The sequence below is a fragment of the Tachysurus fulvidraco genome, chromosome 18, assembly GCF_022655615.1.
Source record: "Tachysurus fulvidraco isolate hzauxx_2018 chromosome 18, HZAU_PFXX_2.0, whole genome shotgun sequence".
Classification (NCBI taxonomy): Eukaryota; Metazoa; Chordata; class Actinopteri; order Siluriformes; family Bagridae; genus Tachysurus; species Tachysurus fulvidraco.
Genome location: NC_062535.1, coordinates 8,666,256 through 8,692,963, shown reverse-complemented (window position 1 = coordinate 8,692,963; position 26,708 = coordinate 8,666,256). Strand labels below are relative to the sequence as shown.

The window sequence follows — 26,708 nt, the reverse complement described above, 5'->3', positions numbered from 1 at the left end:
ATTAGCCAAACAAAACAAACAAACAAAATATTGTCAAAAAAGAGTTTAAATTGTAGTGTGGACATCGCATTAGCATTTTTAAACAAATCACCATTCCCACCTTGACTTGACATGGCATCATATTTATATCATATTTATAATGAACATAGAATACTTTAATTCCAACAGATTTTAAATACTGTATATATTTTAATAAATTTCATTAAATCAGCCCCACGTTTGTACAAACTGACATTTTAAAATAAGGCCAAAATAATAAGGTCTAGAAGTTTCAAGCAGTGTGTTTTTGTGTCATGTGCACGTCCACTGGTCTTCGTGACCACAGACGCATATAAGATTGCGCAATATTTCAGGGGTCATTTTCTTGTTTCCAAAGCGCGTGCATTTCCCCTGGCAGTTCCGGTGTCGTCATTGCGTCAGGGGGGAAAAAGAGTGAGTTTGAGTGAAAACGGTGTCACTCATCTGTTCGAACTGTTGTGATTTTTTCCTGCCAGTCACACAGCCTGAAGTCTGTAGAAGATTTTATGACAAATACACACGCCAAACCCAGGGAGCAGCATGAACAAAGTTTGACGTGACGTTAATTTTTTTTTTTGTTGTTTGTTTGTTTTTTTAAGGGAAAATAACTAACCCAAAGTGACTTGTTTTATTCTTACAAACTGTCGCAATGCCCCCGATAAGGAAAACGAGGAAGCCTGATATTAAGATGGTCATTCTGGGAGACATGAATGTTGGGAAAACGTCTCTTCTCCACAGATACACGGAGAGGAGTTTTAAAGACACGCTGAGCACAGTCGGAGGAGCTTTCTTCCTCAAGCAATGGGGACCCTATAACATCTCCATTTGGGACACGGCAGGTGGGTTTGTTAGTTATTACAATTTTGGAGCATTTTCATTTTTTATGTCTGGGTGTTTCTGAATTTGAGTACCATATGTAAAATAAATAAATAAATGTTTGTTTGTTTGTTTGTTTATTAAATGCATATTACTTATTTTCAAACCTTTTGGTTATTTTCCACAAAGTTATTCGAGTGCACGTGATTCACCTGCATTAATACAGTTGGATTAGACAGATTCTTAACACGGGGGAGACCAAAAGTCTCAATTTATCTTCATTCTGAGTATAAATGCTGTAGAGGGATTTAAATATTACAAAGTAATCAACGTTTTAACGTTGGTGCATAATTTTAATAAAGAAAATAAAATCTCTGAAACAAACAAATGAATGAATTTAATTATTAGTCAAACCAAGATTTTTCCTGGAATTTAAATTGGCTTCAAACATGCTTGTTATTTTAGTAACTTGTTTGGTTTGGACAAATGGGTCAGTTGGCCAGTTTATTTCAAAATGGGTTAATAGTGAAAGAGAAAATCTCTTGTGGTATTTTTTCCATCATTGTTGATTTTCTTAAAAAGCTAAACAGCAAAATAGGGCCAATTTGTTCTTGTAGTGGTGAGATGTCTCTAAAACATTTATTTACTTAATTAAGTAAGGAGGCACAAAAATGGTTCTTGTATTCGGTAGTGAACTTGAAATCTGCCTACAACTCATTACGCAAAATATTAGCTGTGATAGTGTTATTATGGACACTTCAATATGACCTACAGTCAACTTGGTGGGAGGTTTCATTAACTGTCAGCCTTTCAGACTAATACTTTATATATATATATATATATATGTGTGTGTGTGTGTGTGTAATATATATATACACACACACACACACACACACACACACACACACACACGTGTATATATGTGTGTGTGTGTGTGTGTATATATATATATGTATATGTAAAGGGTGTTGCTCTCTGTAATGGTTTTCTCCTTTACACGCTACAAAACAATAACCGAGGAAATTTTGCCTTTCACCAGAAGAATTTCCGTATAGCTGTATAACCTGACTGGGGAAATTATGCAATGATGGAATTGTCATTGTAGCTTTCTCATGTCTCGCATTCACAAAGAGTTCAGATGTCCAAATGGGGAATTCACAGTTAAAAATTATAAAGCCACTGACAGCAGTTGCCTTTATTGTGAAGGCATAAACCCAAATAGTCAAAACCAGTAATAAAATAAAATATGCAATATTTGTGATTATATTATACACATTATATTGTTTTAAACTGACTGTACAAATAACCAGATTAAATTCTGATTTCTTATATTAATGTCCAACTCAAACAAACAATTTAATCAAATAATACTTAAAAAATAAATAAAAACTTTACAGCTATGATTTCTGTGTTTGTTTCCGTGTGAACTTAACTGCTCGTATTTTCCTTATTTGGTATCTGCTCAATGTGTCCAGCAGTCTTAGGACTTGTTTTTATTTATTTATTTTTAGTTACTGTATTGATTAAGACTTGTTTAACTACTGATGATGATAAGAGGCTCAAAGAAACTACTTTTTATTCCTTTTAATATAATTAAGTCACTAATCATATTAGGTGGATTACTGAACTTCAATAACCTACTAGAGCTAGATTTAATTGTTTACCTTTTTTTGTTTGTTTGTTAGAATCTTCTGGGAATATTGAATTGAAGAGATAGAAACTAAAGGTCATGGGAGGGGGAAATGTTTATGTGGGTAGAGAATTTGATGGCCTCAGCATTCAAACAGGCTTGAAGGATCTAAAATTCTGGTTGCATTTGCTCAAATCTTACATTGCATGTCCAATGAATGTCCTCCATAGGGTAGGTTTATTATTCACGTGCATATTTGTTTTGCTTGTCTAAAATCTATAATCAGAGTTTCGTTCTTTGGCCATGGAAATGTAAAAAAAAAAATATTAACTGACTTTCATTACCTAAAACTTACAGGTCGTGAGCAGTTCCATGGCCTGGGCTCCATGTACTGCCGTGGTGCAGCGGCCATCATCCTGACATATGATGTGACCAGCTGGCAGAGCTTGATGCAGCTTGAGGAACGCTTCCTGGCGCTTACAGACTCTGCCAACAGTGACTGTGTTTTCGCTGTTGTAGGCAACAAGGCTGACTTGACTGACCCATGTGCCCAGGGTATGACCACTGAGGACACTCCAGCAGGCCCCACCCCCCCGCACACACCTACTGTGCACAAGCAGGTGGCACGGGAGGATGCTATGGCGCTTTATAATCGCATAATTCGTTACAAGGCCCTTGATGCACACACACTCCCGTGTGCTGAGGATATGTGCTTCGAGACAAGTGCAAAAACAGGCTACAATGTAGATGCGGTGTTCGAGACACTGTTCGAGCTGCTGCTGCCATTAATTATCAAAAAGCAGACACAAACACAGACAGATTCAGCTACTGTATGTTTGGACGACTGTAAGGAAGAAGAGAAGAAGAAAAGTGAATGTTGTGTGTGAAGAACAGTGTTATTAGACTCTATAAAATTTATTTTGTTTTCAGTCATCAAGGCTTCTATGTATAATTAATAGTATAAAATCAAATGACAACTTATCAAATACATTTTGAAGACAAAGTCTTTTAAGATTATAACCAAACCCCAGCTGCTTTGACCTCATGCTGCTCTAGCTTGGCCAAAGTTACATGAAAACCATGACAACTGACCTCAGTCCCGCACCTGTTAACCGTTATAGTAGTTTTTCTGACTAATACGCCCGATTACTTTGATTCTTTGGGGAAGTTGAAACCTTTAAAGAGTGACGTGTATGAGGAAGAGATCGTAGGAGCCACTGTAGATACTTGCTTTAGCTTGGTCTGTTTATATTGATTGACAGTATTGTCATCGAGGGACTTAACACTGCTGACCTTAGATCAGGCTGAAACGGCCACAGTCTTATGTTATTCTGGTTTGTGTCAAGACAACTCTGTGTTAACTTTAATACTGTATGTACTGATAAGTTTGTTCTTTACCCACTCAGCCTCAGGTGATCATACTCTGCAGCAGGTTCTACAGTGGCATGTACAGGCTTGGATGGGTGCAAAATGCTTATGGTGTACACAAATCTTATTGTAAATCTTATTGTATGCTTCTGGTGTAGCACAGACCTTTTCCCTTAATATTCAGGTGTTAAACCTTGAATTTCTCTTGTTTTATACCATTTTATTTCATGAATTATACTGTGAACACAATTGAAAATGATTTTACATATTTGCAAACTGATTGTAATATAAATTAAAATAAAGGCTAGTTAAATTATTTTTACTTAAGTTGGAATTTGCTCGTCTGTTGTGTCGACATACAGTACATTTCTTTATTTTAAACCTTTTTTTTTTGCCCTCTTTAAATTGGGTCATGAATGTTTATCACTTGTCAGTTTGTAATTTATTTATTAGAGACAAAAGCCCATGCATCCATGATAATATATCTACATTAGGTTGCAGCTGACAGAAGCCTGCTTAAGAGAATTCATGTGTGAAAGTGTACAGTAGACATCAGTGAATGGTGTACATCAGCAACTACTGACCGGTATCACTTCTCTCTTTTCTTTCTAAAATACAACTGTCTTTCTATCTCATATGGAGTAACCTCAAAGATCCCCTTGTTTTTTTCTGAGAAGCCACCCACTGCCAGAGCAGCCAAACTGTCTTCATCCTCCTTTTACCTTTCAGCACACTTTCATACAGTCAACGACTCCCTTGTCTTTCATGATAACAATTTGGAATGTTCAGGAAAAGAGAGCCTAATAGTGTTCAAAGAACTAAACACTGAAAAGGTCAGTCAAGGAAAACAACAGCAGATGATAAGAAAAGTTCTGGTTTGTGCAACAGGTTCCAAATTTTGACGAATCAGAAAAAAAAAAGAACATAAAGTATAAATTATTGGTCAACTATTAACAGTCAAACCAGGTTCATTGTTCTGACCTTGTACACTGATTCCTTTTAAGGCACTATTTGGCTTATCTTGTACAAAGCAGAAGTCAGCCTAAACTCCAGCCCACGTTGCAAAATAGTATTAACTAGATGACAATGCTTGACCATCCTTAAATTTTTAGTTCTTGCTTTCACTCCTTGTAGCCAAGTTCCCACTCTCACCAACCCCTGTAAATTTCCTAATAATCAACAACACTTACCCAAAAATGTTCACTGGCCTAGCTGTTTAGTACAAAGCATAAGCTGGTCTGCCCAAGTTATCCACCATATTTCAGTTCTACAATCGTTTTCCATATCACACAGTTGAAAATGTGGTCTGTACTTGTAAAATCACCACAAATAGTCAATTCATCACACATGTGGATGTGCTCTGTTCTATTTAACACACTTCACAGGACCAGAAAATGTCCCATAAAGAAAATGTATAGTTTAATTATAATAATAAAAGATGTGTGTTTGTTAAAAGAATGTTTTATTTATTTATAATGCTTCTCGATATGATTATAAAGAAATAATTTAAATATGATCAAATTATATATCCTCTTGTGAATAATTGATGTTTTAACTTGAGGTTAAATGTAACGTAACATTATTTGTAACGTAACATTTAAGAACATGAAGGTTGAGCTAATTTGGTTATATTATGAATTTTTTGTCACATTAAAAAAAAAAAGAACAATTGTCGACAATGTTTTCAGATTAAACTAAAATGTGATAAACATTATTCATAACATTCCAAAGAGTGTTGAATACTAAACATGCCAGAGGTGGAACTGTATGAAAAAATGAAAAAATATATTAACTTATATACCTATTAACAGTATATACGCCCTTACATTTTCAAAGAGAAAAACAATCCACTGGTTATGAAACTACAATAGTAGTGTAAGATACATTATTTGTTTAGAGAAAAGAATCAAATACTGTACATTCGTAGATTTCTTCCATTTTCTGTAACTTACACTAAGTCAGAGAGAACATCACAGGGAGCCTTTCCCAGAGGTATAAGGCAGGGGACACTCACAGAGCACACACACACACACACACACACACACACACACACACACACACACACACACACACACACACACACACACACACGGTTTATTTAGAGCCAACTACAATGCCTGTCTTTGAACTGGGGTACCCAAAAGAAACTAGAGTACCCAAAAGAAACACCTAAAGCAGGTGGAGAGCCTGTAAACACTCTGATTTTTACTTTTTCTTACTTTCTTTCTTTCTTTAATATATTTTTAGTGGAACTATTCACAATTTCCTTCTGATGACATCCTCTAATTTTTGCAGAAAGTCGTGTATACACGTTATTTCATGTATTTTTTAGATGCTTCCACAAATAACCACTAGGTCGTACTGTTTCTCTGTTTCTCCTCTGGTCAGCACATTCTTTCTGCAATCTCCTCCAGAATTATAGAAATCTGGAATGAATTAAGCATAACATACATAACAAACATAAACTACAAAATTTCACTTGAAATCACCGTGAATAGGAAGTGGCTCATCCCAGCTACATAATAACAAAGAAAAATTACTTTGTAAATATACATTTTTATATGGTTTGGAGTTGCCAAATATGTACAATATCAATACTTAATTTTCTGTTTACAGTCATTTTTATTTATAGTTTATTATCAATTTTATCAATTGTTTTATCAATTGTTTATTTATTTATTTTCTTATTTATTTATTATTTGTAAATAAATACACATTATACATTTTCTAAACAAATGGCCTTCAATTTGACAGGATTCATCATAATCAGTCTAAGCAAAAGACAACAAAAAAGATTAAATATTATATAAACAGCAGGGAATAATAACTGCAAAATTATATATGTTGAAAGCAAGGTTTTATTAGTAACAGTAGTAGTAGTAGTATTAGGAGTAGTAGTAGTAATATTAGTAGTAGTAGTAGTAGTAGTAGGAGTAGTAGTAGTAGTAGTAGTAGTAGTAGTAGTAGTAGTAGTAGTAGAAAGAAGAAATGAATAAGCACATAACGGAGATAAAGACTGTGAGCAATCATTCGATAGTTAATTTTTTTATTTATAAAGAAACCCAACAGCGTCCCGTATCTGTGGTGTAAAGTGAGAGAAAACATTGATGACGTTTTGTATGAACACTACTGGGGTAAGTCTTATATGGCCATGCGGTGGCGTCATTTCCGTGCTAATATTACATTTTAATGTTATGGAATAAACAAGTCCAAATTCCTGTGCTTCGGAAACTAAAATAAGCATTATTTCGTTTTGGGTAACTTAGCCTGCCAGGAGGCTTTAGCATTCATGTTAATGCAACGTTAAATGTATTAAATAGCACACAGTGCGAAGAAAGCATAGCTGTTCGCTTCAAATAGATTCATTTCAATTACTTTAACTGCATGCTTCGTGAGTGCACCAGTGCTGATATATAAATACACGCAGCACAGGAAGTGCGCGGTCAAGCTGGACACACGGACACCCGCGCGCGAGTAAAAATAGGCGTCACGAGCTCTTGTTTACAAGTCAGACAGCCTGCCAGCAAGATGGGAAAAATAACATCCCAATTTCTAAACAAACAACCTTGGTTTAAGACGAAATGGCGTGAACATGGTTTAGTCAGACGACTAGGTATTATAAACTGCGTTTTAAGTAATGTGAACTTTTCAAATATACTTTGTTGGTAATAAGCCAGAATTTTGTTAAATAAAGGCTATTTATGATTTCTTCGTTATTTTTAACTGTGCACATGTAGTCTGACGAAGAAATGCATCACAGTAGGTACAGTAAAACGTGTGTCATCTTCGCAGTGTATTCAAATCAGGGTCGGAGGAGGGAACGGTTTGCGTGTGGGGGATTCGCCGGAGCCTCTGGCGCTGATTGGCTCATCCAAACGTGAATCTTTTTTAGTCGACCAATGAGTCCAATGAGGAGTCGTGCTTTTTAGATTGGCAGTTACGCCCCTCGACGGATGCGCCGCCTTATATGACTGTGTGTTTTCCTCACTGACCAAAGCAAGGACGTGTGTAAACGTCACGCGTTGTTTTTCTCTCTTATAGTTCAGTCATTCTGTAAGCGCTGTTATTTTGTAGCGAACCAGCGCCAGGCGCACAATTACACAACGGAACTGTTCGGCTGTAGGTTCGTTTGATTTTTGTTGCTGGGGAAAACAAGTTACAAGTTGAAAGTAAGTCGAAATATTTTGAAGCGCTAGGATGGCGAGTCCGCCACTAACTGGAGGGACTTCGTTATCCAACGTCAACATGTTTTCAAACAACGTCAAGAAAAGTGGATATCTTAAAAAACAGAAGCATGGACACCGGAGATTTTTTGTTTTGAAAGAGCAAAGCGATTGCTTGCCAGCGAGGTTGGAGTATTATGAAAGCGAGAAGAAATGGAAAAACAAATCAGCTGCGAAAAGAGTCATCTTTCTGGACTCCTGTTTGAGCATAAACAAACGCGCAGACGCAAAAAACAGGCACCTGATAGCTCTCTATACCAAGGACGAATATTTTGCCGTAGCTGCTGAAAACGAAAACGAGCAGGAAAGCTGGTACAGAGACCTCACCGATTTAATGACTGAGGGGAAAGTGTGTGACAGCGGAGTCACCAACTCTGCGTCCTCTTTAGTGGGTTTTGACGAAGGTAATTACGGTATGATTACTCCAGTAAACGCTGCTTACAAAGAGGTATGGCAAGTGAATTTAAAGTCCAAAGGACTTGGACAGACTAGAAACATCACGGGAGTTTACAGGTTGTGTTTATCAAGTCGTTCAATTAGCTTTGTGAAACTTAACACTGAAGTTCCATCTGTCAGCCTGCAGCTCATGAACATAAGACGATGTGGTCATTCTGACAGCTTTTTTTTCATTGAGGTGGGCAGATCAGCCTCTACAGGACCCGGGGAGCTTTGGATGCAGGCAGATGATTCTGTAGTGGCACAAAACATACATGAAACAATTTTAGAGGCTATGAAAGCAATGAAAGAGTCGTCAGAGTTCAGACCACGTAGCAAAAGCCAGTCTTCAGGCTCCAACCCTATATCTGTACCCACCCGACGGAACTTGCACAATTTGCCTCCCAGTCAGACAGGGTTGGTAAGGAGGTCAAGGACAGACATCGTGGCACCCACATCGCCTTTCAACAAGTTTACATCTTGCCGGATACGCACAGCAAGTGAGGGTGAAGGCACCATGGCAAGGCCAGTATCCATGTCTCTATCAGAAAATGGAAGCCCCACTGTGCGAAACCACATGAGCAGGTCCAACACGGTTTCTGTGGGATGCCGTACTTTTGAAGCATCGCTTCTACATCACAACCGATCCATGTCTATGTCTGTGCCTGTATCTCATTCACCCCCATCTCCGATAAGCCCACTGAGCCTTTCGTCTACTAGCATGAATGGTTCTACCTCCACCTCAGCAGTACAGAAGCCTTCAAGTTGCAGTGGCTCTGTCTCTGGGTCACCTAGTGACACTGGCTTCCTCTCATGTGATGATTACGGGTCCAGCCCAGGAGATGCAAAATACAACACATCCAACCGGAGCAATACACCTTCATCCTTTTCTGGGACACCGCCTTCCCGTGAAAGCACAGATCTCCATGGTTACATGATGATGGACAGTCCATCAAGCTACTCAAATAAGATACAGGTATGCAGAGAGAAGCTAGAATTTGAGAAGTTATACAGGAAGAGAACATACTCGCTAACTGCACCACAACAACCTAGGACCCCCTCTCATCAATCTTCGGCCTCACTTGATGAATATATGTTGATGTGGGCAGTGCATGCTAATGGCCATTCTGGGCAGAGCACACACTCTGTTTCCCCAAAGGTTTCATACCCTGAGGATTATGGGGACCTTGAAATTGGCTCCAGCAGGAGTTCTGTTAGTAACCAAGGTGATGATGGCTACATGCCCATGACACCAGGTGTGGGACTACAAGGCAGCAAAAATGACAACTATGTGCCCATGAGCCCCATGTGTGTCTCTGCCCCCAAGCAGATCATCAATCCCAGGTCCCACCCACAGGCTGCAGGTAGTCATGGCACAACCAGTTCTCCCGGCACTGGTTCACTAGACGATAATGGTTACATGAGGATGTGGTCTGGCTCCAAATCCTCATTGGAGACCACAGATGCCAAAGTGGCTAATGGGGAATATATGAACATGTCGCCTGTCGATCCGTGTGTCTCAGCAACTCCACCAGATTATTTCCATGGAGGGTGTACGCCTGCACAGCGACACACATTTTTGCTAAATTCTAATAAACATGAAGGTTCTAAAAAAGGAGAAGACCAGTATGTTGTAATGTACAATCAGGGGCGTAAAAGAGGAGAGGAGACAAACTGCAATGCCATGTCTATGACAAGTCCTGGGCTATCCTTGCCCAGCCCCTCCATGTTTCTCCCACTCAGGCATAGTCGGAACGACGGACTGTTGCACAGAGCACGTGTCAGCAGACAGAACAGATTATCTCTGGATACTCTAAGGATGCTCCCAAGAATGAATGAACATCCACTCCCCAGTGAGCCAAAAAGCCCAGGGGAGTATATAAATATAGACTTTAGTGACTCTCCACAGTACTCTTTACCCTCTGGATCAGTAGAAAGCCAAGCTTCATCCCCCAGCCTTGGCAGTGTAAGAAGATCCCCACTTTGTGACTATATGAACCTTGAATTAAACTCACATTCACCCAAAACAGAAACCTCTGCTAGTGCTCTACATAAAATCCCAGAGCTCACCAACTGTCCATCTGATGGGGGAACATATGTCTCTGATGAGCAGATCTCCTCTTCTTCATCTGGCTTGAGGAACGATGATTATGCTGAGATGAAGTTTGATGAATCATGCGTGTCACCCTCCATCACCACTGAGAACAGGGAAACCGATATGGCTAGCCCAACTAATAGGGTACAGAGGCTTACTCTTAGTGACGACAACATGCCAGGAATAGGGTCATTCCTATTACCCCACACTACAATCGACCCTGATGGCGAGGCAAAAGTTATCCGAGCTGACCCACGCGGTAGAAGACGGCACAGCTCAGAGACCTTCTCGTCCACCACCACTGTAATGCCAGTGTTTCCCTCTTTCGCCCACAAGTCCAAGCGAAATAATTCTGCCTCTGTTGAGAATGTGTCTGTCCGGAGCAGCGAGGGTTCTGATGAGGAGTACGGAAGCCCCATGTGCAAAGAGACTTCTGCTGGGTTCCAGCATGGGCTCAATTATATAGCTTTAAACCTCATGGAAAATAGAGAGTTTGGGAATTGTGAAAATATGATGGGATTCAAGACTATCGGTTGTTGCAAAGGAGGAATAAATGGTCTACACGACAGTCCATATGTTTCACTGGGTTTCAAGGAGACAGTGACCACTGTGAAAGGTGAGTACTTCTAACATGTTCTTTTGTTATGGGTCACACATGATGAAGCATGTAAGGATAGGGGTCCAGTGGCAACAGTAAACCTTGCAACAAGGGACACGTATTGTTTATCATACTAATTTTTAGTTGAAAAAGTTGACATTTATGCATGAAAGATGTATGTTTATATTCTGGATTAGTAATTTCATCACAATTCTATTTTTAGCTCATAATATTGGTGGTGCATTTAAAGCATTTAATTGTACATTACTTTTTAAGCATTAATTTCTATTACACGATTTTGTTTTTTGTGGAAAAAGCATAATAAGCTTTCAACTGAAGTGACATTTTTATTTTAGGAATTTTTATTCGTTTTATTTTGTTCTCATAATATTTTGAAGTGAAATAAAATAGCCCAATACGCTGCACGCCTGTGAGCATTAATCCGTGATGTATGTGATGTTACGCAATTCGTCGCGCAATCAGTATAACGTTTGTTTTCTAGCATTTTCCTCAGGCTTTGCAAGACGAGACCTTGTTATTGTGACTGAGAGAATGTGTTTTTCACTCAGAGGAATTCCCTGGAATTTCAGACGTGCTGAACGTGACGAAGCGCACTGGCTATGTGCAGTGGTAAACAAAGTGCGTAGCATTGCAGGTTGTGGGGGAAGGCGCTCATGTTTTGGTCTTGCTGTCAACGAAAGATTAAATAATCGCTATATTATCAAACACAAGTTTTTAGTGCTTTCATAAGTAGTCTATGACTCGTGCTGCATTATTTAAAAGAACGCTATTCTTAGACTGTGAAGGGAACGTGAGATTGTTGTTTTGAGGCTCGAGCTTAAGTCAGATCCTTGTTTGCGTCTCCAGTGCGCCTCTCTGCTTTAAAATGTTCGAAGAAAATGCTTTGTTTTACTTTATCGTTCATCTCCGAATGCATCATGTGTTAAAAGCCATCCACGACTTGCAGCAGCGAAACTAGCACCGATAATTTGCCTAATTATGAGTGGGTGTGTGTGCGCCATGGAGTGTTCTCGCATGCTGGAGCAATATGCTGTGATGACTAATGTAAGTGCCTGGGGCCTTTCACCGAGCATGCTGTTTTTGCATGTGGCAACACACAGCCACGCGTGTTGTGCACCCTGGCACGTACTTCATATTGCTTCCATCCTCCACTGTGTTCATTTTATAACACGTCCAATTGCAGCTGAGCAATGATCCGTGAAGGTAAGGGTTTGTTAATGTCCAATGAATTAACTTTCCCCCCTATATGTTAGAAATGCACACAACAGTGAGTAGGTGAAATAGAAAGAGTTCGATTCATCCCCTTTATGAATAAATCAAACCTGTTAGAGTATTCATGCAAATGATTTGGGGTTATTTTTAACAGTTTGTTTTATTTTTCGACTGACTTACTTTTATATTTTTTCCCTGTTTAAAAAAGAAGGAAAATAGGAGCCTGTTGGAACAACAGTGGGAGGGAGTGAAAGGACTTTCTTTCATGAATAATGTTGCTTGTGGCCCATCAAAGTGGCCACAGTTTGACTTTTAGTCAGTGCTGTTGTTTTTAAGGGTTTCAGATAAGGTGCAGATAAAGGTGCAGATAAAAGTGCTCTATATAGAGAAGAAAATTGATTATGAATGATTTTTAAATCTCACACACATCAGAACAGGCTTAGAGAAAGGTCACAGTAGATTTATGCTTTGCATTTTTTTTTTTTGGGCTGGATGAAAAAAATTATGAGCATGAGTAACATTTTGGATGCAAAGCAGTGCTTCGGTGCATGATACTGCATGATACATTCTAACCTCTCCATTCCTTCTTTATTTCAAAGAACTAAACTCTAAGTTCACTTAAAACAAAGCGAATTAACTTTTGCCCTTCAATTGACATGCAATATAGAGGTGAAATAGAGATAAAAGAGAGAGTTCCCTAGGGTAGAAATCCTAGATATATGAATACACAGTTAAACTCTCTCTGTGTCTTGCTCTATCTTTCAGGGTTCTTGGGCCTCCTTGAGTTTTTGTATGTGTGTGGGGGCAGATGGCCAGTCAGGGAGAAGTGTGTGTGTCTAAGTGCACCTGCTACTCCACTCACTTCCGCCTGTTATCAGGCATAGCAGCAGCACAGACAATACACTAATGACAGCACACCATCTGTTTCGGCCCCAGGACAGGGGCTAGTTGGACTCGTCCCTTAAAATGTTAGCAAGACAGAAGTTGAGATGGTGGGAATAATAATAATAATAATAATAATAATAATAATAATAATAATAATAATAAGCATGAAAGAGGGCGAGGGAAACAGTATGACGTAAAGATATAACGACTGAGGGAAACAGTATAACAAGGAACAAGGAAATATGAGGAGAAATATAGTGTTCTTTGTACTGCATATATGCAAGCACACAGACAGAGCCACTGGATCTGTTTTGATCAAGCTGGTCGGGTGTCAGCATGGCACTTACTCACCACTGGCCTGTGAGGCGAGGAGCCAGCTAGAGCTGTGTGCATGCTTAGTATACCAGTACCATCCCTTCTGTTACAGTCTCATTCTTTCTGTCTTTCACCTTCAAACCCACTGTACTAATCTCAATCCACAGCTTTAAACCCATTCTGACCTGTTGTTTTTCTCTTTCATTTTCTTTCTCTTTCCCTCCTACACACATACTCCTCTTTATCTCTCATTCACTCATTCATTCTCTCTCTCTCTCTCTCTCTCTCTCTCTCTCTCTCTCTCTCTCTCTCTCTCTCTCTCTCTCTCTCTCTCTCTCACACACACACACACACACACTTTTTCACTGCTGCACTTCCCCCTTCTCCCTCCCCCTCCTTGTTTTCTTCTTCATGCCATTCATTTCCATTAGTGCAGTTTGGCTGTGAGACTGACTGACAGCTGAGAACAGAGGGCATGATGGAGGGCTAATTTAGTTATTTCAAGAGTTTTCTGTCAGATTAGACGTGCAGATATCTAAATGGAATTTTAGGTAAGCATTCCTGTTCTGTCCTTGTTCTCTTGAACCTAATATGAGACTTAAAAACACCACCTTTAACCTAGCCAGACACCTGGTTATCTAATATGCATTCACACATTCAGTATTTTAGACTCTCCCCACCCTGCAAAGCCCTCAGTGGCTAAACTAGGCCGGGATGTTCCCAGCTAAGATAACCGCAGCAACACCGTCAACATTACCCACATTTAGCCTGGGACATGAGAAGGAGATTACGCTTGAGGGAGAAAGGGGATTAGACATTGTTCAGCAGCTTGTGGTGAAGGGAATAAGAGGCGTTTACACACACAAACACGCTCAAGCTCCTGCAGGTCCAAAACAAACCTGTCCTCAAATAGACCTCACATCCAATACAGCAGGGAGGTCAAGTTACACTTGCAGTTTGTTTATTTATTTATTTACTTACCATTTTTGCAGTTTTATACCATCATCCAGTCATTTTTTCATAAATCTGGAGATGTCGTTAGGGCATGAACAGTATGATTTCTAGAGAAATCAGATTGCCTCATCTCAGTTGGAGACCTTTTGACCCAATACGGCTTAAAAATAGCAATTTCAAACCACATATATGCTCTTTACATGGCTGCCTTATACCCAAATGCTCTGCTTACGTCTTTGTTTTATCCTGTTGGGGATATTTAATGGGTCTATGCCGAATTGCAGAAAGCTAAAACAGTGCCCTTTAAATCCTCTAGTTTTACTTTCACTCATTCATTTTCTTTTTTAGAAAGTGCTCACAATGTCACTGTGGGTGTATTTCCTAGCAGAATAATTGCTTATCTTAAAAACCACACACTTAAGTCAGAATGAGCTCTTAATTTTAACATGGAAGCTAATTTTCTCAACACTGGTGCTAGTTGTGGCTTTGATGCCCATTGAAATGTTTTTTTAAGATATGGATGTTGTCTTGAAGTTTCCATTTCAGTTCAGTATTAACCAGAGCTAGGTAAATATTGAACAGTGGAATGCCTGGAATGTTGAGCAAATAATTATTCTTATTCAGATTGATCTTTGTAGATTTAAGGCAATCTAGATGTTTTTCTTTCTCAGATATACAGTAGCAGTATCATGATCAATGTTTGAATGCTGCACATTATGTACTTAGAGTAATTATAGCTAGAGAGAGATGTTAAGGACAAACATGTAACTGTGTAGGTTGGGTGGGGGAAGAGAAATGCAAGCTTAAGGATAACCTAGTGATTATTGAGAAATTGCTATGCAACATTTTCTCCAAGTGACCATAATGGAGCCTTTATGTAACGTAATTGGCGTTGAACAGATTTGGTCTGGGAAACTGCAGGTTATTGTTGAAGGATCTTAGAGCTTTCTTAATTAATTGTCTCCTATGTGGTTTCTGTAAAAATGGACTGATTTTACCATTTTCTGTGAGAATGGGCCTGAGATTTTCACATCATTACTGGACTGTTTTCCTCTAGTCTGAACAATCAGCAGTTTTGCAAAATTGAATTCTTCCTAAGGGGCTTGAACCAACTTTTATGTGCCAGCCTTGGGGCCATCGAGCCACTTCATAGTGAACAGAATTACAATAGCTTGCACGCTGGATTAATGGGCTGCTGTGTGAGGACACATGAACTAAAATGGCCTCCAAAACATGCTGCATCAGCCTGTTATGATGGGCAAAGTCTCGACTGGAAGCAAAAAAAGACTGGGTAATGAAATATAGGTATATACTGCCCATATTCACATAGTTTATATTATAATCTTCTAGTCTATTCTCCCTAGTATAATTGCTTTTTGTGCTCACAGTTCTAACTATTGGCTAACCTAGTATACTAAGGATAACCTAGTATCTAAGGAGCCATTGATATAACTTGTTTTTTTGTTTGTTTTTGCAACTTTGGAAGTTTTGCACTTTTTTAAGCGACCACATTCTACATACTCTCTGTCTAAAAGCTCCCTAACAGTTTGCTCGAGTTTTTCTTTATTGATCAGATTATGTATTTATTCATTCAAAGTGCTGAGCCAGAGCTGGAGAATTTCCTTCATTCCTTTAGTCAGTGGCTGTAATTCCATTGGGATTATAATGTAATTATATTGGGATTAGTCCATCGAAGGTACACTGTAGCTGACTAGGTTGATGTTCATGCTCTTACTGCTGTCCCACCCTCATCCCCCATTTATCTGTGTGGGATTTTAAACATGACTGTGCATGAAGAGTTAATCCCTGTCATACACCATCTGTTCAAAAGAGAAGTTAGCAGTAGACAGTGGAATGTTTATAAAATCTTTTATAGGAAGGGGCATTAGTCATATTGCACCTCTGACACCTTATTGCTGACTCGCATATGAACTCTGTCACTACATGGTTTATGTTTAGTCTCATTTCTAATATTATTACCTAGAAGCTTCTTTAGATGTGAGGAGTACATGCATCTTTTAACCACAGTGCTTTTTGTCTTTCTGTCCCTCAGATTGATCATCTCTTGGATCACTGTGGTAGTGTAGGCCTATGACCAGAGGTGGCCTCTGCCGCAGCTGAATTTTGCTGCTGTTGATGAACCTTGACCTTCGACCCTCACTCTGCATTCCTGACAGAATAAATGTTGATCCTGTCCAGGCTGGACACTTTAAATGTGGCCCTCTCTGCAAGCATGGAAACCACAATCTGCTCTGTTCTTCAGGAACTGCAAATTGCTGCTCTGTAGGTGACAACAGTCACAAACTTGTGTTATGTATGTATGTTGTATCAGTTATTTTTTATTGTTGTTAACACTTTATTTGGTTGGACTTTGAGGAATTAATAGAAATACAGCCACACCTCATCAACTTACCCTGCAAAAGCAAAAACCATAACCAGAATGTCTACTATTTACCTTACCATACACATGAACCTCAACAAAGGTACATATTTAATGATTTATTTATTTCTAGTTTAACTACTAATGTTCATGACCTTTTCTGATTAGCGACAAAGACCCAGGAGATGGCTACATGCCCTACCTCAGGAAGAGAGTCTTTTGGGGGTGTACAAAAGTCAGACATAATGCTGATTTATGTTTTTATCATTATTTTTCTTTACATTTCCAGTCCAAAGCCTTACTGTTTCACTGATATAGAATTTGCTGGTATATACTAATTAGGACCTATGTAATAAGACAGATCTAAAAATACAAAATATATCGAACATATTTTTTTATAGATGCTTATTTAATCTCACCTTGAAATGTTTATATGAAAGAGGCCACTTAATAATAATATAATTTGGAAATGTGTCTGAAATATGCAAGTTGAATCACTAAATCATGTGGTTGTTGCACACGACGATTACCTACCTTCATAAAGATTAATGCAGGAATAAGTATTATTTTTATGATATTCTCTCTCTCTCTCTCTCTCTCTCTCTCTCTCTCTCTCTCTCTCTCTCTCTCTCTCTCTCACACACACACACACACACACGCATATATCATTATATATAATGTATAGATTGGTATAGAGATGGAGATGCACCCTATTAAAATGTCTCCCTTTTTGGACACTGCACCAGAACTAGATTCACTGTATACCTAGTGATGGTGAACATGGTTGTGTTTTTATTTATTGACCTGACTAAGTGGTGAAGTACACAGTGTACTTAGTAACTGGTAGAAACACAGGCACTTCACAGTGGGTTGCCAGTTGTTGACAGCCGACCTTGATGGCAAGCAGCTCCAGATTGTAATACATGACACTTTTGAATGTAGTGCATGTAACTCGTTTAAAATGTGAGAGGGAGAAATAAACCAAAATAACTGTAGAATTCCTTGTTTCTTTACCCCTGTTTAATTTTGCAAACTATACACAAAGTACATACATAAACAAATTAGACACAGTTTGCTAAAGAATCTCTTCTGTCTCAAAAGGATCAAGAGCTAATCTCTAAAATCAAAATAACACAGAAAACATGTATAAAATGTCTAACAGTTTGCACAGATGAAGTGCGTATTCTGTTGCTTAATATATAACATGCTGTAGTTTTTTTTAAATATAGGACTTCATCAAAAGACACACAGAAAGGCACTTTATTACATAATACTTTAAAACAGCTACTTGATTCTAGCGCAAATCCTTTTCTGTACCATCTGTTCACCCTCTTTTTATGCAATATTTACAAATGAAAAAGCAAAATTAGTTTACAAAGAGGAACCAAATGTGTAAAGATTCTTAATGTATTTGTCAAAAAGATTTTACACAGAGATTGACTATATTCTGTTTGTACATCTTATTTCTGCCTCCTTTAATGAACTTAACATTTAACAGTATTCCTGGAGTATAATATAGTAAAACATTGATTGAACTTGCTGTGTCTTCCATTGTCCAAATGTCATACTCTATTTGTTGTGATGTTCTAATGCTATTAAATGATATTTAAACTATCTTAGTAGAATATATATTTTATTTGTGTTCATAAAGGATAGGCACATGCAATAACTAAATAAATATTGTCATTTAAGTCAAATGTAGTCTTGTTCTTTTTTATTGTCTATATTTACTTTTTATAATTAAAACTGGCTTTTTTTCCCACTGAAAACAAATGAGAGTGACATCAGCTAAATAATCTAAGACTGCTGGGCAAAAGAGCACAATGTCAGAGCTTATTAAAAGGACATAAACAAAGCTGACGTGCAGCACCGGATATTACCATGACTACAGGCTCTGGGGCGAATAAAGGAAGGAACGCCATGTCCATTCGTAAACAAAACTAAATGATTACTTCCGGTCGGGTGAGCAGATGAAAAAGGATGAAGGGGGGCCGGAACAGAGCGATTTCCAGGCACAGCGATAAAGAGCGGGATACTGCTTCAGAAGTCGGGCATTCAGCCTAAAACTACCCTGACTGCCCTTCGGCGACACGTCTCTATCCTTAAGAAACGGACACAGGAAACTACCCCACTGAGAACGACCCCATAGTGGAATTCCGTTATATCTAGCGCCATGAAGAAGCAAGCAAAAGAGCTGCATAGCGCTAAACTCTGTGTGTGTGTGTGTGTGTGTGTGTGTGTGTGTGTGTGTGTGTGTGTGTGTGTGTGTGTGTGTGTGTGTGTGTGTGTGTGTGTGCGCCAGCCAATATCCAGTTATGCTTTCTACTGCACGCATTAAAACAACTATATTTGTCCTAAACCACCAGGATCCAGTCACAATCAGCAAAAACTGTTCAGGAAGCAAAACATTAAAAAAAAATTGGTTGTGCTGCTGTAATTTTCTGTGCTCTCTCTCTCTCTCTCTCTCTCTCTCTCTCTCTCTCTCTCTCTCTCTCTCTCTCTCTCTCTCTCTCTCTCTCTCTCTCTCCCCTCTCTGTACAGGTAAAGCAGTTATGATGTTGGACATCACACACACATAAATCTAACTAGTTTGCTTAGAAATGGTATAATGTCTAATAAAATATTAACATAATTCCATTGAGTGACTAGGATCCAGAGCTTAACCAAGAAACACATGGGCATGAGGTTGGAATACACCCTGAATGGGATGCCAGTCCACTGCAGGGCACCATGTACAGACATATTCACACCTAGGGGCAATTTAGCAAAGTCTGCCAAACACCAGCAAACTTTTGAAAATTAGGATAAAACCTACAAATACATGGGGAGATCATGTGAAACTCCTGACAGAACAGATCATGAGCTCAGGATCAAACCAGCATCTCTGGAGATGTGAGGTGGCACCACTCAATGCTTGTTGACTGATGTGTAGAATCAAAATGACAGGACCCCCTGGAGGTAACCTGGAGCAGGAGCCAAAATCCCAGCAGACAGGAAAAACAATATTAGCTGAAAATTGTAAAAGCATAATATATTGCTAAGAGCCATTCATGTTTGATGTCTTGCACTTGTCATACACCTAAATATGTGGCAGCAGAACAGATAAATATTTGCTTAGAATAATATTATCAAGAGTCAGTTGAAAGAAAATGGCTACAGCTTGAATCGATTTTTCAAATATTACAAGGAAAGAATGAAATCTTATCACACTTTCCATTAAGTAATAACAGCATTACCCAAAAGGGAATGTTGTAGGTTTTACCCAAAGGAATATTCATAAACAGGTGAATAGCCTCCCCTTACTACATAGCCCTGATTGTGTAAAAGACTCAAATACATATGAGTAAATTTCCAGGTAGAATTCTTTAAAAAATATTGGATTCTGAAGACTTTCGATTTCTGTCTCATTAAACAGTCCTAACAAACACACAGACACTGCCACAGGGGCAGACCATTTTGTGAGTTTCTAGGCCTGGCACAAATGTAGTCCCTGTGGGTGTTCTCTTGAATATTCATTCTCACTAGTTGAGGCCAATTGTTGGTCCACTCCACCTAGAGGGTACTGTGAAGCCATTTTCCTTTACTGTGATGTCTGTGCATGAGGAGCAATGCTACCTCATAGAAAGTGAACAACACACAGTGAAGGAACACACAGTCCCAAACTCAATACTGTTTGTACTGCCAGTCTCACAGGGGGAAGGGTGTGTGTGTCTAGAACATTTAGGCTCACAGTGTCAAAAGAAAATAAAACTGACAATACCATGGCTGTTGTAGCATGGGGATAATTGTATAAAGGATGTCTTAGATACTTCTTTTTTTTTACCAAAACATGGTATTGAAGTAAAAATCAGAGTCAGAATCATAAATGTAGTGAAGTGTGAATTGTCTACATGTCCTGTACATAATGGTTATGGACTAGTGCTATGGGAAACTTTCAGAAACAGATTTAACACAACCTTGTTACACAAGTAAACATCTGTGATCATTTTCCTGCTGGTATTAATCATGTGTGCATTTTCTCCCTCATGTCTTTAGTGATCCATAACACAAAGAGCACTATGGTGCAACTTCTGCCTCAGGCATAATCTCTCAGCTGAGAACAAATTAGGCACTATTTTTTTCCTGGTTTGTTATATGGTAAAATCTAGAACCTGACCCTAATGTAAATGTTCTGCAGATGTTCTGAAGTCAAATTTCGCAACAAACCAGACCTCAGACAAACCAAAAAACTCAGCATCAGTGAGTAAAAATATAAAGGCTGAGTGTAAACTGTTCTTAGCAATTGGTGTCTTAACGCTTTCCAAGAAAGAACACTCACAGCCAACTTTAGGGTGTCTATGCGGTACCATCCTCAGAAAACTCATGGGGATTTGCAGGCTGCCAATGTTGAACCATCTTCAGTAGCAGTGGCTCCAAGCAGAAGTGAGTCCATAGGGATGGATTAGGCAGGTTCAAAGGGCTTCTACCTTTCTGATAGAAGATAAACAAATTGGTCTTTCCATGAGCTGCTTCTTAGTCTCTAAAGGGCAATAAGGATATTGGGGGTTTTCCATCCTGCAATAAACTGGCAAGCTATCCCCTTTCAGACTGTGCCTGTGAGCCTATCATGTGTCATAAAGCTGTACACTAGTAGATAGTTAAGGGGATTTGTGACTTGACAGAACAAGTTGAGGTTGGAATTAAATTCCTATTTAGGAAAATAGCTTGTGCTTTGCATTAAGTAGATGGTAAGTTTAAGACACAGAAGAGATCAAAAGCTGTAATAACTCAGCAGTTAAGGTTCAACGATGGAAGGCTGTGTTCAAATCCCATGACTACCTTAGATCCACTGCTGGCCCTCAGTTCTGGATTGGATTCTGCCTCAGTTGCATTGAAAAAGCATCTGCTTAATGATTTTAGGAAAATCATAAAGGCAGCTGGGAAATGATGTTTGGGCATGTGATCTACAGGAAAGAATTGTGCATTTAAGCAAACATAGCTGACGCTGAAAACAATTATTTCACAAGAACACAAAATATAGGCTGGCCCACTCTCACCACAATACTCCTTGGTGATCATCGCTTATCCACAGTGTTTAGTAACTCTATTATTGATAAGCTTGTGTCGATTTTGCAGTACACATTACTAAGCAGTTACAGTAAGCTCTCACTGGGGACCACTTAGATTTTTCTGGTAGACTGTCAAATAGCAAAAGCAATGGATGACTTATGAAGTACAGTAGTCAGCATCAGCAGAAAAGCGTGATGTGCATGTTTTAGATGCAAGAACCACTAATGACTAAGCGGGAAGCGTAATGTAGCATAAATTTATAGTCTTGTAAGTACAAGAAAAAAAGTTTGGAAGCCATCAATAATGTCAAAATAATTTAAGAAGATTACCAGGGATAAGAGTTTCCATAAAACCCACTTATAATGGAAGCCCTTGGGCTGTGAAGCACTTGTTAAAGAAGTCAATAATAATTTATTAGAATTCTAATTTCTTAAAAGTTGAAGTCTGTCTTAAAATCGAATTTCTTTAAAATGTGTAAATTAAAATCTCACCATGTGTGAGCAGCTAGAAATCATTTATTTTTACTTAGAAAATCACTGATTCATTCTGACACCATTAGACAAATGTCCTCAAGATTTTTTTGTTTTTATTTGCAACAGATTTGTGGTCAAATGGGTGATTTGTGTTTGCCATGAATGCCTGTTAAATATATTCACATGTGTTCTGAATATGAACAAGGTGAATTATTTACTTCAGTCAAAGTCCAATCAAAAGTACAAAAATGCCAAAAAAAGTTTTCTTTCCTTTTTTTTTTTGACAGAAAATGGTTACAAGCTTTCTATTTAAAATATTTGGCATTTGGAAGAAACATGGCAAACACCCCGTAAAGACTTGATAGACATCATTGAGACTGTGTGGTACAAGTGATAATACAGTAGTTTCATTGTCAAGCTACTGATAAATATACATTAGGTTGTGCCCTTCCATTTTATATCAGATCAGTGATCCATGTAAGGGATCCATGGTGATTATACACTACTGATGTAACTGATATACAATCAGCTGAAAAATGCTAGAGTGTACTCCTTCAAGGATGTCATGTGGATGTATACATGTACTGTATGCTCACAAACACCCACACAAAGCATGTAGGAGACTTTATCCTTCTAGACAGAACAGTGCACCATCTCCGAGGATTCCATTAGTAGCCATGGTAGCATACACACATGCATTATGCAAACGTGTGTGCAAACACACATCCGAATATGAGTGTTGTCTCAAAATCTCTGAGGGAACTGCGATGCTCAGAGTTCTAGAGTGAGTCTGTTTGCAAAAGAAAAAAAAAGGTTCACTATACAGTCAAATGTACAAATAATTTCAAATCCAATTCAAATACTGAAAAGAGATGCTGGAGTGAGAACAGTGAAAATAGTGAAAAACCATAAAAGGCTCGGGAAATGAAAATAATGAGATTCAGAACAGCTTTAAAAACAGGCTTCATTCCTACTGTCATCAAAAAAATATTTTTAAATCACCACTTTAACAGTTTTTGTCCAGCTGTTGACATTTACTTGAATAGCAGGTATCATTAAGAGAACAGGAACATTGTGAAAAATCCCCCTACCCCCTAACACTCACTTGTTGTTGTTGAAATCCAATATCCAAGATATTGAGCACTTCTTATTACATGCTATTCTATATCAAATAAGCCACTGATTTAGTAAATCCTTTTGCACAATATGCACATGAACATAAGGTATGAGAACACTGAGTTCTGGACCTCTCAGAATGAAATTTATTTACCCCCACATAATATATCTAATGACCACATTCAAAATTAAAACAGCAACATCCTGATGATGTATTGGCTAAATGTACCTTATGATATGGAAAACGTTTCCAAGACTACCTGATAATCAGTGATGATTGTTTCTGTCCTCAGTGCAGCTCTCAAGAGAAACTACAGTTCTATTTTGCATTGTCTAGCATTGTTGAGAGATAACACATTATATGCATTCACTGGCCACTTAAGAAACATGCATACACCTGCACATTCATATAATAATGGCCATACATATCAACTGAATATTGTATATAAGTGTGCTACAGATGCATATAATCAGTTTGATGTTGCACATTTGGAACCTTGCATAACAGACAGTGATATACCAACTGATGTACACTGCTGAATTAATGAATTCGCACCTACAGTGTTAATGAAAGCCCATCTGCACTGTAAAAATGAAACTAACACTGCAGCTGTCAATTTAGCATTTGGAAATTTGCTGTGCACCACAGATAAAAATAAATATCAGAGGATGTTTTGATGTGAGCACAAATCATCTTCTATTTGCTGAAGACACCAGCCACTCTTTTACTGCTGTGTTTTAACCTGTGTGGTGCATTGGCTCTGGGTCTCTTGGAGCACTTATGAAAGATTACTGCAGGAAGCCATAATCCCCAGAGGCCAGCGGAAATGGGTGCCTCAGTTCACAGTGTGCTAATCTAATATCTGATGATGTTGCTGAGTTGGAGAACATTAAAGCTCTTAAATAAGGCAGCAGAGATTGATGCAAGCAGGTGATGACTTGGATCATAGACGCATCAGACTCCAGAAGGGTCTTAGTTCATCAGAGCAGGTGAAAATTCAGGACACACATTATGATTTATGTAATGTGCACTAATATGGACTTTTTTCATATTTTTATGCAATTTTTCCCCCTAACAAATCATTTACAATTACTTACACCTTAGACGTGAGTGGATCAAAATTTTGTAATGTTTACACACAATTTTACTCATGAAACTTTTTAGCACAGAACTTTTTTTAACCCCAAAAGGTCCATTGCATTTCTTACAGATGGTTATAATTGAATTTACAATAAATAAATAAATCTAATTTAATGTTCATGCAAACGAGTTCAGTTCTCGTGCTTTAAATAACACATTTACTGTTTAAATAAACAGGTCATGTTCAAGTTAAAAAAAGAAGTATTTATTTATTTATTGCTCGTAGGTATTGGGCGCGTGCAGACTAGCTCCGCAGCTCACGTGTGAAGAATAAACAACAGCTCACGTGCACGAAAACTGTCAGCGAGGGGCTGGGTGCAGATGCACACGTGTACACTTTCGAGAAGCTCATTTTTGCCACGCAGGAAATAAAATTTAAAATAACGCGATACATGGACGAAATGCCGCCCTGATTCTATTAAAAAAAAGGTCTCATAATAACGCAATCATTTTATAGAAATATTGATGAGATTTTTTTCATGCATGGGAACAAACAGCTTTCGTACATCGACATCAAGCAGAAAAAAACACCAAAAAGCTCTGCAGTGTTCCAAACAGCACCGGAAATGTGTTGCGTAATCTCGTGCTATGCGCGCGCAGGGGAGGTGTGATGGGGGTGGAGCTGGGCTGGGGAAAGGGAATTGGAGCTCGCGCAGGGAAGAAAACAAGTCCACGTGCTCGAAGCCCCGCCCCAATCCCTTTTAACTTCAAATCGCCTCTCAATGTCTCAGAGAAAGCAAACAGAACTGATTATTAGCCTTTTTCTTCAAAAGCTCATGACAAACACTGAAACAATCCATTATGTAGATTAAATCATTTGACCGTCGAATGCAAAAAATATACACAACCCTTTGGCAAAATCAGTCCTATTATATTAATAGTTAGAATTAGAATATTAATTGAATAAATGCTCTTAATTTGTATTACCTTTAGCTATAGCTTCAATATCTCAACAGTGTTGTGTGCTTATGTGTTATGTGTGCTTAGTCTTAGTCCACCTTTATTTTTATTATTTTTTTTGTAAATATAAAGGATGATGAACAGAACATATTTTGATATATTATGAGTATCAGCACAAATGCATATCTACGAGATGCATATCTAAACTAAGAGCCATTGATCTGCATTTAGGCTGATATTCACGATAGTCATTGTAATCACCTGACATGACTGCTACAGTCTGGCTGCATCTTAGAATTTATACTCAGTCTCCCTTCCTTATGAAGAATGCTATGTCTTTTCCTTATGACCATTTGTGGTGCTATGGTGCAAGGTGCATGGTTCCACAAAAGTCCAGAATAATATGCATTAAAGCATTTATTACTAGGAAATAATCTGATGTGGTGCCCAAAAGCAAAATCTTGTAATGATGTATTTTTTCTTCTTATGCTTGGATAATATAAGGGCTCTCATGAACATAGTCTTGGACAAAACCCTCAAAAAAAGTTCAAAATGTTCAAAAAGTTCACACTGACCTTAAAGCTTGAGGGTTTCTAGGAAACAAGGCTTTCTAGGAACCTTTCAACATGCTGCTGACATTTTCCATTGTCTCTGCTCTATTTTACTTGTCAGTTTATCTACTTAAACTCTAGGCTTATTTTGTCACAAGGGCATATTATTAGTAGTTATTAAATGACAGTAAAGGCCATAGCAAATGTATATTGTGACAAGATGAATGTAAGTATGGACTTCTGAATGTGCATGGAGTTTAAAGGGTGAAAATTGTAAAATATATGTAATTTAAAAAATATATACTTAGTACATCAAGTATCTTGAACAACAACAACAACAACAACAACAACAACAACAAAACACATAGCCAACTTGTTATAGCAAAAGAAGGTGAATTTCTTTTTGTGGCTTGAATATATACATGTTCTTTATTATATATTTTTTGTCTCTGTCTCTAACACGGTAAACACCTGCAGTATGTCCACAGTGACTAAACTATTATTGAATTCCTCCAACATACTCTACAT

At 38.3% G+C, this 26,708-nt stretch overlaps 2 protein-coding genes and 1 long non-coding RNA gene across 3 annotated transcripts in view; 2 read left to right on the top strand and 1 right to left on the bottom strand.

Annotated features, from left to right (window-relative positions):
* The first annotated feature begins 379 nt into the window (after positions 1 to 379).
* On the top strand, positions 380 to 4,159 carry LOC113648658 (ras-related protein Rab-20-like). Its single transcript, XM_027155946.2, has 2 exons — positions 380 to 857; positions 2,822 to 4,159. Exons 1-2 carry the CDS (start codon positions 668 to 670, stop codon positions 3,349 to 3,351), a joined length of 720 nt encoding a protein of 239 aa, XP_027011747.1. The 5' UTR covers positions 380 to 667; the 3' UTR covers positions 3,352 to 4,159.
* A 3,648-nt stretch (positions 4,160 to 7,807) lies between these two features.
* Positions 7,808 to 18,647, top strand: irs2a (insulin receptor substrate 2a). The gene is made up of 2 exons (XM_027156136.2): positions 7,808 to 11,201; positions 16,624 to 18,647. The coding sequence occupies exons 1-2, from the start codon at positions 8,030 to 8,032 to the stop codon at positions 16,626 to 16,628; spliced, it is 3,177 nt and encodes a 1,058-aa protein (XP_027011937.2). The 5' UTR covers positions 7,808 to 8,029; the 3' UTR covers positions 16,629 to 18,647.
* Positions 17,526 to 26,708, bottom strand: part of LOC125139374 — a 15,738-nt gene continuing 6,555 nt past the window's right edge. Inside the window, exon 2 of the long non-coding RNA XR_007138430.1 lies at positions 17,526 to 17,559. This is a non-coding gene — a long non-coding RNA (uncharacterized LOC125139374). The remainder of the gene's footprint in view (positions 17,560 to 26,708) is intronic.